General features: G+C 37.1%; 1 protein-coding gene across 1 annotated transcript in view; it reads right to left on the reverse strand.

Annotated features, from left to right (window-relative positions):
• Positions 1–2100: 2100 nt before the first annotated feature.
• lhfpl6 (LHFPL tetraspan subfamily member 6) overlaps positions 2101–14072 on the reverse strand; it is a 65557-nt gene continuing 53585 nt past the window's right edge. Inside the window, exons 3-4 of the mRNA XM_005796826.3 lie at positions 9155–9253; positions 2101–2878 (exon numbers count right to left, since the gene is read on the reverse strand). Coding sequence (XP_005796883.1) covers positions 2760–2878; positions 9155–9253 — 218 coding nt within the window. The 3' untranslated portion in view covers positions 2101–2759. The remainder of the gene's footprint in view (positions 2879–9154; positions 9254–14072) is intronic.

Here is a 14072-nt window from a genome sequence, read left to right on the forward strand (position 1 = left end):
GTCCTTCCTCACACTTGCACGTCATAATGTGTAGCCTGGAAAGATGCGAGGCATAAACATAAGTATGACTTAACTTTAAATATCTTAACATTATTGATCTTATCCTTCACCCGAGGTGGCTTTAAACGATCATATAAAATTTTGGCTCATATGAAGCAATATTCTGAGAGTAAAGGAAAGACCATGAGCTATTTGCAAAGCACTAAACGGGGCACTCTGACAACACAGCACTCTTTTAAAAATGTAAGGCTTTGTAGAGCTAATTGAGTCTCTCTTCAACTTCTGTGTATCACTCAAGAGGGAGCAGAAGGTTGGTTTTCTGTTTTGAACAGAATAAATTTGGTGATGACTCAGTTCATTCGTCATAGTTGACTCTCCACACAGAGACAAATAAAATTCCGTTTGAAACATATTGAATCAAAGAAAGTAAACTTTATCTAGGATTCATTTCATTTCAGAAAATGTTAAATATAAAAGATGACTACTGGCCTGTTGAGCTTGTGATTTGTCTTAGTTGAAGGTCTAACATGAAAGCAGGTGCATTAAGTAAAACTGACTTTTTCAGACTAGCGACAGCAGCAATTAGCAAACACCTCAAACTGCATGTCTGCTGAGCTAAGAATGGAACCATTTCTCAATCCATTGCTCCTATGAACAGCTGTAAGTGACTTAATGAAAGAGTATTGTTATGATGATGACGATGTTATCCTACAGGCAAAGTGTCGGGAAGAGTAGGAGCTTCGTAAAGAGACTGACTCAATTTTAAGGCGTCAATTTACAAAATCAAATTTCTTTTAAGTCATGCTTTACATGTACAACACTTCTGTAAGGTAACTGAATGTAACGTAGTTACTTGATTGTGCTATAAAATGGCACTATGTGCCTGGAAAATACATATTGTTCTTTTAAATGTTTATCAACTAAGACAAGGCTAAAAGTGATGCCCCCTTTTTAAATCAGATAGTCAATTTAAAGGACATGTCTTTTAATAAAAGAGGAAATAAACATCTTTGGGATGATCTGTGTATGCAAGAAATGTGTGGTCCTCACTACATAACCAAATTATTCTGCCTAGAGTAAACGCATTCACTTGTCAGTCTCCATTCATGACTATTGCAAGGGAGTTTTAATGTTGCTTCATCAGAGCAGCTGTACTTTCAAGTTTGCACACATTTTGCATGTTTTAATACAATCAGTCGCCGATTTCTCACACTGAAGGGTTGCACCCTGTCAGTCTGAGGTACCGGGTGTCGGAATCAAGGAGTAAGCGCTCCAACTTGACCCCAATATGTCTGCCTTTGCTGATGAGGCAGCTGGTTGACTCACTGCAACAATCGCTGCTGATATCAATCAGCGCCGTAGATCAGAGCGAGAGGGAAAAGGAAGCAGAATGCAGAGGAGCTGTGCTAACATATTAAACATCAGATCGTGCACCCAGAGATATTTCTCAAGTGAGAACGGAAGGGAGGGGTGTGTGTTTCCATTTTCTGCTCAGTGCTGAGCATTGTGAGAAAATGGAACTGCTAATGAGGGCCAAAGCACAGTTGCATTGTAAATGAGCTGACTTTGTGTACACGCAGGCGGGGATAAGGTGTTTGTTAATCAAAGGAGGAAAAATCATGGAGGAGTAAACAGCTGAAAATAGAAGGCGAAAAGCTGGGTGCAGCTCGCTCCTCTAATGACACATAAGGCCGTGGTAACAGCTACCAAGAGGTTATCGTTATTGTTATTCCCACCATGCATTCAGGTTCAGGAACTGTGAGATACCCCCTGACATTGAGCTGGTAGGCTGCTGGGAGCAGAGCTGCTCAATTTCCCAGGGTGTGATTAGATCGCAGGCTTTGTCTGGACCATTTTAGGGCTTTGAAGCTGAGAAACCTGATCAAAAAGGCAAATTCTCTGACTAGAGGTCATAAGATTTAGCTAATTAATAACAGGAAAAAGGTTACATTCACAGAGCTCATATGTAGCAAATGCTCCTAAGATAAGGAAGTTGTGGGAAAGGCTCTTTAGGAATGCGAAGGCCTTCCCCATTTTGCTCCAGGGCGTGCTTTAGTCGAAGGTGCAGGATTTGTGGAAAAAACACACATGAAAGCAGGATTTAATTAAACATTTATTTACAAAACAAAAAGCATGACAAAGAATATTCTGAGAGTGAATACAAAACACGTGATAACATGATAAAATACATTACCATACACATTGTATATCTTATGGATGTGTTAAATAAACTCTGCTTAAATGTCTGATATTTGAAAAAAGGCTGAGCCAAGGAGGGTTGGCAGCCAATTTTCTGGACTGCTTTACATTATTACAGGTATTATTGCATTTCAGGTTGTTTAAGGCAAGAATGGGAGACACAGAGGAGGTGGGAACACTTCAGGAATAATGAGGGAATATATTTTCTGCTCTTTACAGGCCACACCATCACATTAAAATTAATGAATTGAGAAGATATAGATAACAGAAATAAAGGAAAACATAATGTAACAACTTTACTAATACGCTTGGTCCATACATCTTTCATTTAGGAACATCTTTTAAGAGAAGTTTTCAGAGCCATGTGTGTGCTGCATTATGAAACAGTCCCTGCAGTCGTCAGATGAGACGCGTCCCGAAGATTGTGCAGAGCACCGTAGTGACTTGGCGTCTGCGGTGCCTGATGTGCTGTATTTGTCTGAGTCCACACAGTTGGAGTCCCCTCCCTTTTGTCATACCGCCCAAGGTCTCAGTCTGTCCCTTTCTCTCCGATTCTCTTGTCAGTATGGGTAATGCTTCTGCTTCTTCCCGGCAAAGCAGGACAGCCAGGTGCAAAGGAGCATGGCAGTGGCCGCCCCCGCCCCCGTGCAGTAGTATGCCCAGCCGATCTGACAAGAACCTGCAGAACAGAGCAAGGGATTAAAGGAGAACATTTTTTTTTGGTCTTGATTTCAGCTGCCTGTGAAGTTGGGTAGCTTCTTCGATGTCAGATATCTAAGAGAAAAATATTTTCTAAAAGATACTTTCTAAAAGTTGTATAACTAGCAGGAAAAAAAGTCAAAAGTGAAAACTTTGACATAACATAATTTGATGCAGTAAGCGTCTTTATGTTGTCCTAGTTACACCACTTCTGTCATATTTCAAAGGTTTGTTGGAACAGTAAAACAATGGTGTTATATTTCTGCTCATGTATTACATGACAGACGGTGGAAGCTTTTATAATGATGGTACATAATAAAAGAACAATGCTATTTTTCTGCTAGTATATATCATGATGAATTACAGATGGACCAAGTGGAGAGTTCCCCACCACATTCACATCAATTATGCAGAGCCTGCACCTTTTATAATGATGTAATAGACTCTCTGCTTCAGATTTCCTGCACTGCAAAAGCTTCAACACAATAGTTGTTGTTGTAGTTGTTGTCACAGTAGTAAAGTTACAGCGCTGAACTAAAATTTCACAATTAAAAACATTTATTCTTCCATCCTGGTAAATGAGATATAAGACTGTTAGTATTTAAATACTTGTTGAGGTTAAAGTTAAGCTATATATACTGTATATATATATATATATATATATATATATATATGTATATATATATACAGCATACACTAAACATACTGTATTTTATAATCCCATAAACTATAATGGTCGTTAGCAAACAATTGGATTTTCCACATACATTTCTGGGTATTTAAGAGAACATTTGGGGAAGGAACATCAACATTAATTATCCATAGTTTTATAATTTGGTAATTATATTTATGTATGTTTTTAAACTGAGAGTTGTGTTGCTTTTCTAACAAACTGTTGGGGAATCTATTATTACAAAATAAAATAAATAAATACAATTTCTGACAGGTGTGCTGAAACTGAAAGACTCCATGCGTCTTAAACAGCAGCTGGAAATGTTTCATTAAAAAAATGCATAAGATGGTGTATAATCTGTATGGTGTGTCTTGGGTATACTGTAGAATATGTTTGACCCTAACATGTTAGTGTGAGTTGAAAGGAATGGAGCCAGATGCTTAACATTTTTGTTCAGGCTGCTCCTACATTTCCCTCTTGCGTGTGAGAATCATTAAAACAAAAGTAAGGAGCAAAGTTTAACCTCATTCTCCAACAGTCTGGTATGCGACAAATTAATTTAAAGGACTTTTAGGAATGCTTTTGAAAGCACAACATTACTGCAGCATGTGGAAATAACTTTTAGAGAGGCACGTTTGGAAAAATTACGCAACATTCGCATTGGCTTTTGATGTGTTGTAATTGTTGCAACAACTTTCCATAACTATGTTGCTCATTTTAGAATTCTGATTTTTTGTAAAAAATGGGACAGATTAAATGTCTGACATCATACAAACACATCTGTTGTACTAGATATTGATTTCAGGCCACTAATTTAAGTAATATTTTGGCTATCTGAACTGTGTTAGCTAAAGTTGATGCATGCATAACCAATAAAATATACACCATAATGTTATTATCAAATAGAGAGGCTTCAAGAAATTGGCCAAAACTTAAAAACCGAATCTTTTCCAATCAATGAACGTACCAAACCTAAGAGTTTTCAGGTTAGACTAACAACAACACACTTGGGTCCCAATGCTGTTAGTAAGTGAAGAAGACTCAAATTGAGCTATTTTAAGCACGTAGCACATAAAAACCTCAATTTTATCTGACATATGCAGACATGTTTACACATTGTTGAAATAAAGAGAGAGAGAAAACGTTTAAAGCAGAAAGCAGACACAAAAGAGTAAAGTTGATATTTTATGTTTTTGAAATTTTGACCTCTACTATTAGACATACTGGATTTGAAAATCTACATTCTCAAAAGAATACATATAGACAGGTGTTTCGATATGGCTAACTAACTAATGAACTAACTAACGAACTAACTAACTAAAACATTAATAAAATAATATTGTTCTGACTTTCCCTAAAACTGTGAATTTCCATTTAATTAAGCTTTTCTGTGTTACGTCTCTTCCTCTCTCACATAATCTCCTGGTGTAATGTCACCCCAGCTTATGAATATTTAATATTCAGTCACAGTTAGACAGATTTGCTGAATTGCACCAACATCAAATAATATTGTTGGTGGATGTCGCAGCTTTTCAGACCGTTTTACCAACATTGTACACCTGATAAAGCCTTGAAGTCAACAGCAGCTGCTTTTTAAAAATATCATTACATTCTGGAATCTGTTCTCCCCATTTGCATGAGAGTATCATTCTGATGCATATTCAGTAATAAACCTGGTAAATATAAATAATTGTGAGGAAATCTGTAATGATTTCAGCAATAAAATTTAAGTGCCTTTGTGGTTCAGTCATACTGACACCTTGACCAATAATTTAAGAGTTATGACAATTTAAATATTTAAATTCAGATAGTGGGTTTAGAGCAAAATAAAAAAAAAGCTGAATAGGAAGCTGAATTGCCAATTATGCAAGAAGCTTGTTTTAAAAGATATTATGACCTAAAATTGGATGGAAATAGTAAGCATTGCATGAACAAACCCTGTCACTTGTGTTCTCAGTGCAGAAAAAACCTTCAAAGACCGAATACAAGGTAATTATTTTGCTTCATTGTCACACTCCATAAAAAATAATGGACATTATTCATAAATATTTTTGTGTGTTTATGATTTTAAATGATCAAAGTGAGAATATTTCATTTACAAATACCCTGTCTGGTCAAAGCAGAGAGAAGTTTTGTTTTTTTATGCTTTTTCATGTTGAGATCTTCAGATGCAACACACACACCCAGCGTTGGTGATCTCCAAAGGCATTTTGAACTGTCGTCTACACTCCTCATGATTAATAAATGAGAAAGAGGAATTAATTTGTGTGAAGATCTGTGTGAAATCTGCTGCTCGCATGGGACAAAAAAAAGAGAGAAAAAAATCATCAGCCTGTCATGTCGCTTACGAGAGCAACAGCAGCTACAGTCTGAAACAAGAAAAAAAAATTAATTTGCCAGGAGCAGCAAATGACACTCTGAAGCAAGCATGCTTGTTAACAATAATGCTCAAACAGTCTGCTATTTCAAAGAGGAAATCACAATGTGAGAACTGGATACCGAACATAATTACTTCTGATGGCATGCTCTGGATTTAATTGGGAAGGTAACTAATCAATGAATCATTGCGTTGATTAATATGGAGAAGGTTGTTATATAGATCCCGTCAAATTCAAATGTAGACATATTGACAGCTGTTTACTATACGAAGCCGTAATTTGTTTGACACAACCTTTTTTTTCTGCTGCGTTGGCTGTCTTTGAAAGCTGCAGAACTGCAGGAGAACAAGTATAATTGGTGTTTTTTGTCTTGTTAAAGGACACAGTGTTCACTGATCTTTCATCCAGCTGTTCTGGGTAATTTGTCAGAACAATTACTGACAGAAGAATGTACTCTCATGGCAGTTTGTGTAAACCGATGCAAAATAAACCTATTGATTCATGTTCTAAAACGTGACTTTCTTTGTATTCATGTCAGGGAACATGAAAAGGGGAAAACAGGTTGTGGTATAGTTCACGGTAATAAAGAGATATGGTGTTTGGAGTCAACCGACATCTGTCAGCAAGCTCTGCGTGCTTATATATAATCTATGATGTTGTCTGCAGAAAGAAACCAAAAGGCTGGTTAGCTTTAGAATTAGCACGAGCCAATCATGGGCGGGTCATGCCTAATAAACTGACCTTTACTTTATGTGCCCTTTTGGTTTTCCACAAATATAACATCAACCTGAAAGTTCCTCATGTATCTAAAGCTAATCAGCAGTTGCTTACAAAAAAGACTAAAGGCCAACTGGCTTGCAAGTGATAAAGTAGTAACTCCAGTGAGTAAACAGAGCAAAACTTATGAGCTCGTTTACATGTTTATTGCCTCTCAGAACTTACAGTCCAGCAGTGGCTATAAAGTCTGCTTGTCTTCTGTGACTTATTTGAATTTCAGAAAGATGGTTCTTGCCTGCCGTCCAGAAACAGAAGGGACAACATGCAATTATTGCTGGCCTATTTGAGGTGAACTAAATATAGCAGAGTAGTCTAGCATGTCACTGTTTTCACCAGGGCATTTATTATCACTAAAGCAGAGGTCATGTCATTATTTACTAAACTGAAATTAAAGCTGAAGCAGGTATCAAGAGGAGTTTAAGTTCTTCTAATCTGTCTCATACGATACTGTCTTGACATACTGACATTATTAACAAATATATAGAAAACGTTTTTTTTCTACAAAAGTTACATATTGCAGCTTTAATTTAATGATGTAAAGTACGCCCCATTAGTTGACAGACACATTTGACATGAGAATGGAGAAAGAAAAGCATTTATAGGTTTGCCACCTTAACATGATGGAGGGGTTTGTGATTCCCCCCATCATAACACCAATAACACCATTATTAGTGTTATGGTTTCCTTTAGAAAATTAGTCTAAGAGAAAAGGTCAGAATAAGAGCTACTATTCAGAGATTTTAAGGGAGAAAGACAACATTTGCTGGTGTACCCAACCCAGAATCAGCACTAGAGGGGGTTTGAAATTGTGTTTGTCATTCTGGGCCCAAAAATGGGAGAGTGGCCACCTCCACATAAAGCCCACAGGAAGAAATGTGGACTAATGGTTGACGTAAACATCGTTCTGCCTTTATAATTCCAAAAAGCAGTGTTAAGTATCTTTCTAATTGTCATGTAGTGAACTTCAACATTCACATTGCTGAAACTTGAACAGCAAAGTAAAAAAATAGATATTTTAAACTTGAGAATAATCTTTCTCACTGAAGAATGATGGACTTCAAATACTTTGGGGATGGTCTCATAATCAAGATTGATAGGTCATAAAATTGTGTTTCTAAGATCATTGCTAATGTCTTTCCTCCGTGACACTCATTGTGTTTACACAAACCTGTATACTCCAAGACAGCAAAAGATAAAACTCTGTTTTAATGTACGTGGTCAAACAGATTATGGTCAGTTATTCGTGTGCATTTGGTTAGAAGCAACTGTACAGTATATTGAAATGAAAGTTTTTACATATAGCTTTTCCTTTTTTTGTCTTATTTTTGTTCAATTAATAATACAGATGTGGAAATTATTGTGTATTTTTAGACAAAGTCAGCTGTTTAGAAACTAGTAAGGGACAGATGAGTGTAATTATATTCTATTTAATGGGGATTTACTTTATTTTTGAAGAACTAGGGTGTAATGATACTGTCAGCTAAAATAAGTTTTCTTTTTCAAGTTCCAACTGGGCACAATGGTAATTAAATGGTTGTTTCTGATCTGTGATGTTTCAGTGGCTCTTGGTGGTAAAAACACTTCCTAAGAAACATTTTATGTAATTAATAACACTAAATAAAGGTTATGTTTTATAGAAGTAAAACTACATATAATACCGGTTTATATTGAACATTTCCAATGTTCTTGTGGAGTCTAAAATCCATTCTCATACAAGTGTCCATTAGAAAAGACTTGAACAAATTACAGAATTAATTTGAAAAATGTCATTAAAATTCAACACATAACTGCATTTCTATTTAAACACAGCCTGTTTGTCAGTTGTACAATCTGAGCTCCAAATGTCGACTCTAAACACAACACAATCAAGCCAGCCTAATGAAAAATTTCAAAATGGATTGTCTTGCGTTATTTGTCTAAATCCTACTAAATATCTCTCCCTTCTCCCCTCTGAAGTTTGCTGATGAAGCAGTTCTTAATAAAATATTTAAATGAAGTAAAACATTCAGCACTATTTGATTAGCATCAAATATAGGAGCAGTGAGATGAAAAGATCTCCTGCCTCCCAAGTGTCTGATAAAAAAGCATATTACTGTCTGTGAGTTAGACCTGATAATGCCAGCTGCATACAGAGCGCAAGTCGAGTTCCTAGTTATTCTCGGCACATATTTATAGCTGTAACCAGCAGCTCACCAGCTAGAGGAGGATCGGCTGACTTTATATCATGAATTTTAAACACCAGGAAATCACGGCTCTACAGAATATGACAGCAAGAGAGGCAGGTGTCTGTTTTCTGAAAAAAAAAATGGATTGTGTGTCATTGCTCAGACAAAGTACATATCTCTTTCCTAGATTCTTCGCTTATGGGACTAAAACACCCAGTAAACACGAGACGAATTCATGAATTAATGAATTTGTAGTTTCTTACCCAATTTAAATTGGCCTGAGCTGTTGCTGCAGGTCTGCTGGACTTCTTCACTGTCCCATCCCAGTGGATAGAGTGCACAGCCCGACCCAATGAGCAGACCTAAAGAAGAAGATGATGAGAAAATGATGAGGCGGCTGCAGTAGAGGAGCCCATCACAGGGGACTCAGAAATATCACAAAACATGGCTGGAGGCTGAGAAGACACGGCTTATGAAAGGAAACCTGCATCAAGGACAGACTCTCATAATTAAGCTCCTGGAGGACGGTTGGCATTGCTTTATGGATGGATCCCTCAGGGTTTACATAATTTGGAAACCTTTCATTGATATTAATAAAAATACAAAGCAACATGTTGCGTTTTTGACATCATTATTTCATTATTAACAGTTTGCAAAAGTGTTCATGCCACTTTGACGTCAAGTTCAATTTTGAATATTCGATTTAATTTATCTGGATTTTATGTAGTCGACTTACACAAAGTATCACATAGTACTAATAATTCAGTTTTATTTTTATACACTTTTTTTTTATAGAAATAGCATACCATGAATGTATCTGGACAAGGTATTTTTTTAGTTTCTAAGATAGCCCAAGATTGATCGACTGAAGAAAACCATCTTGAACATGTTCTATAGATTTACTGCCTCCCCAACATAGTTGGCAGCAAACTGTGCACACAGTTTCCTACGGGTTTCTTCTATCTACACTTGGTAAAGGCCAGATTGTTTGGATACATGAATAATTGTTGCTCTTTTAATAAATTAACCTCATTCTTACCTATTCAACTATTCAGACAGTGTTCTTGAACTGTCTCAACTATAGTGCAAGCTGCACTTTTGTGAATGATTTTTGTAAACTCTTTTCATTTCACTTCCCAGTTATGCACCACCTTTATTTGTTTATATGATAAAATTCCAACTAGATTATTTGCTATCTGTATTTACAACATGTCAAAATGTGGAAAAGGTCATGGTGTATTTTTTATAAGCAACAGGAGAAAGAAGGATTAATTTTTATTCTTTCTTTTGTCCATGTCAGATACCAGCTTGGGCACAGCAAGCCCTAAACCATTCCCCAAAAAATTCTTTGTAAAATGACACGGATTGTGATTTCACACTTCATTCCATTTTTACTGCAGCAAAACAAAGCACTCCTCAGCCAGCAAATCATCAAACTCGTGCAAATTAACAGCAAACATTATGCAAATCGCTTGGCAATTTCTCACACAGGCAAGAGTGAAAAACACAAGCGTTTTTTTCCCCCGCTACGCAATAATTACTGTAAAACTCAGGAGAATCCTTGAGGGACTGCTTTATGTCAGTGATTAAAGAGACTTATGACTGTGCTTAAAGCTGCTCACAGAGACAAGAGTAAAATCTAGTCAAGGCCATTACATTAAGGATTAATATCCTCAATATTTGCCTGTAGCCAGGTCCTGACAAGTTATTCCCTGAATGTCAAGGACTGTCTCTTAAAATTATCCTGTGGGGGCCCCTTGTAGGTGGCTCTGCCATCACATTAGCCTAATCCTCTCTGATGCGTCTGCCCTGCTATCAGTTTTGGGATGTGAGGATGGCAGCTGAGGAGAAAAAAAAAAGAAAAGCAAGAAAGCACTGCCTTCCAACATGATTAGCTGTACCATCCAAGGCTGCCTTATTACATCTAGACTTGATAAGAAACAGAAATTAATCCACATGCTAATGGAGATGGGCCAGACAAACCGACTAACATTTGGGGCGGAGTGGGGAAAGTGAAAAAGACATCTGTGTTTTCTCCCTCCCCATCAAAGTCAAAAGGACAACGTGTTTCTGATGCAGTTGTGTGAGAAAAACAGAGTGTTTGACTGTGGTAGTGCTGCTAGAAAATCAATTCAGTGAAACTCTGGCATACTGATGAGAGCAAGGGGATATAAAACAGGCTTTGGCCAAGTCTGTATCATTACAGCTGAATATCAGCGGGGGAATCCAGGGATATTCACATATGCAATAACTCACCCATTTCTCTTCAGAGCTTTAAGAGAATTTCAGATTAGTCTTTGCTGCACCCCGAAAAATTACAACATTTAGCTGAGCATGCAGGAAGAGTAAAACACAAGCAGGGCGCATTAATCCCTTGTTCAAGCAGCCACAGTGTTACAGTGATAAACCCAACACCCAACATCCTGCTAGGTGGAAAAACACACATAAACAGCAATTTGAATATTTTTAGCTATATAGTGTGATTTAATGTGCTAAGATTCAAGGTTGTAAGCATATAGACTGTAAAGCTTGCCAAAGTGATTACATATACATGACTATTATTAAAGAAAATCTCCAATTCTCTTTTAAGTGCAAGACACAGATGCACCAGCATGTAATCAAATTGAATGTCTCTGCAGCAATACAGAAGATAAATAAAACAAATGTGTGATTAAGAAAAATATTGTTATGTAAGCTTTCAAAGAGCAAAATTTCCATTTCTTTAAGAGAAAAAGCTCAACATGTCTGCTGAAAAACAATCAAACTATTAAGTCGCTGTAGACACAAAACACACAAAAAGCAAATAAAAACTTTTTTAAATTGTTTAAAATTTTAAACAATTAAAATTTTAATTTTAAAAGGGCAATCATTTGATTTTCTCTCTTAGACCGCAACCCCCTTCCTCCATTATTATTATTATTATTATTATTATTATTATTATTATTATTATTATTATTATTATTATTATTATTATTATAGTAGTCACAGTTCTGATTACAGACGCTCTCAGTGAGTGCCAGCTGGAGACATCCTCGAAAGCTAATTTTAGGAAAGGGGACCAGAAAAAAAATCAGCAATGAAGGGATTAAGCTTCTCGGCATCCCTGGGAAGGCTTATTATAGGCACTGGTTCGTGAATAAACAACTGTGGGAGAATGACAAAGAATTTGAATTCTATAAATGTCAGAAAGGCTTACAAAAAGCACTTGCAAATTTTTTATACCCCTGTTTAGCTGAGTTGGTGGAAATGTTTGTATTCTCAACTGATAGTCAAGGTCTGAAGCTGAAAAGTTGGAGAGTTGCTGCTCTAGCTTGTTGGAAAAAATGATGCTACTGATTGTCGCACCTACTTTACACTGCATGCTTCTCTGCTCCACTATGTAATGGACTCCACAGTAATTAGGCACCCATTCTAGTCAGGGAGAGCGTTTATACTGCCTCCACAAAGCTGAGCATGACAGCGCCATGTGAAGCATATCCACGTCGCCATCCGTCAAAATTAGGACTGAACTTATTTTCCTGGACACCAGAGCAAGTATGGAGTCCTGTGGCCTCCTGGCCATGGAACATTAACCAGATCTTACCCAAGCAAGACTGTATGGTCACTTTTCAGATTTATGTGTGCTTTCTGGATGCTTACATCCTTGTTCTTCAACTGAATTTGAGGGGGGGAGTATGGGGTGCCCAAGATTCTTTTAAGTGCTACTCAGTCCCCGTACAACCACAGAAAGACTTGTGTCTACATTCTCGGCACAAAGTTGAGTGTGGTTCCAGTGGCCGTTGGATTCTGTCAGGACTGCCATTTCTCCCCAATGTTCTCTGTAGCTTTTCTGGACAGCATCTCAAGGTTTACTGTGGAGAGGGAGTTGTCTGGCTGGGGAACCTCTGGGCTCATCTTTGATGTTTTACCTATGATTTGGTTCTGGTTAAATCAAGCAAGGACTTTCAATGTATGGAGGAGTGGTTTGTAGTCTGAATGCCTCTTAATGTAAAAAGGAGGACTGCTTCCTCCAAGCAGGGGGTTGGTCTTTGAGTCAATAGGAGGAGTTCAATTGCGTTGTTGATGATAAAATAGAGTGAGAGCTGACTATGTTGGTTGGGGTCGTGTATGCAGTAATGCAGGTCTTGCATCAATCTGCCAAGATGAATGAGTAGATACTGTAACATGATGTATACATTTCACCTCTAAAATCTAAATCATGAACGAATGGATGGATAATTTAAAAGCAGAAGGAGAATTCTCACAACAGCAAATTTATTAGTCAATTTCTTTCATTTGGCAAAATCAGAGCCGGTCAGACTACAAACAGTTGCTGCTTCCAGCAATTTTAAAATGAGAACTCTCTGATCCTGCAACATTTGAGTGGGTGAAATCAACGTAAGGCCTCACAATTCACCATGACACCATTAAGACAGACATGGCATAGAACAAATCACTGTGGGGGCAGACAAATAAAAATATGAACGAATCACTAAGGTGCAATTCAGGTCTGTGTCTAATGTGGTCCCACGTTCCTCGTTTGGCTTTTATCTATTCGATTTATTTATTTTTTCTGGAGATGGATAAATCCAGCAAATCTCATCCTCCACACTCAGTATGCGGGCTATTGAAAACTGGAGGTAGGAAAGCTGCAGACTGGGATGTGGGAAAAAGATTAGTAAGAGTATAAGACGTTCTTTCACAGAATGTTTGCGAGCCAAAATGTTAAAAACATGCAGAGCTTTCAGAGGCAACTACCTTTAGGCTGTTATTCTGCATGCACGCTGCTGTGCAGAGATACTTCCTGTCCTTTTCACCAAAGCTAACACCAACACGCTACAATTTGCACAAAAGAGACATTTGGGGATTTGTTTCATTTCACGTGTGCTTGTCAGCTGCTGGAACACCTAAGAGTTTCTGTAGCTGTTTGAGCCACAAATGAGTGCAGTCTGGGTAATTTGTTTCTTTCATGAGTTTGATAACCCACCAAAACTCTATCTATCTATCTATCTATCTATCTATCTATCTATCTATCTATCTATCTATCTATCTATCTATCTATCTATCTATCTATCTATCTATCTATCTATCTATCTATCTATCTATCTATCTATCTATAGATATAATCGAAGCATTTTTCAAATTTATAGTTTACTTTGCTTTATAATAGAACTTTGTTTTATAAATAGTTTTCTCAAAGGC

Source organism: Xiphophorus maculatus, chromosome 18 (assembly GCF_002775205.1).
Source record: "Xiphophorus maculatus strain JP 163 A chromosome 18, X_maculatus-5.0-male, whole genome shotgun sequence".
In the NCBI taxonomy this organism is placed as follows: domain Eukaryota; kingdom Metazoa; phylum Chordata; class Actinopteri; order Cyprinodontiformes; family Poeciliidae; genus Xiphophorus; species Xiphophorus maculatus.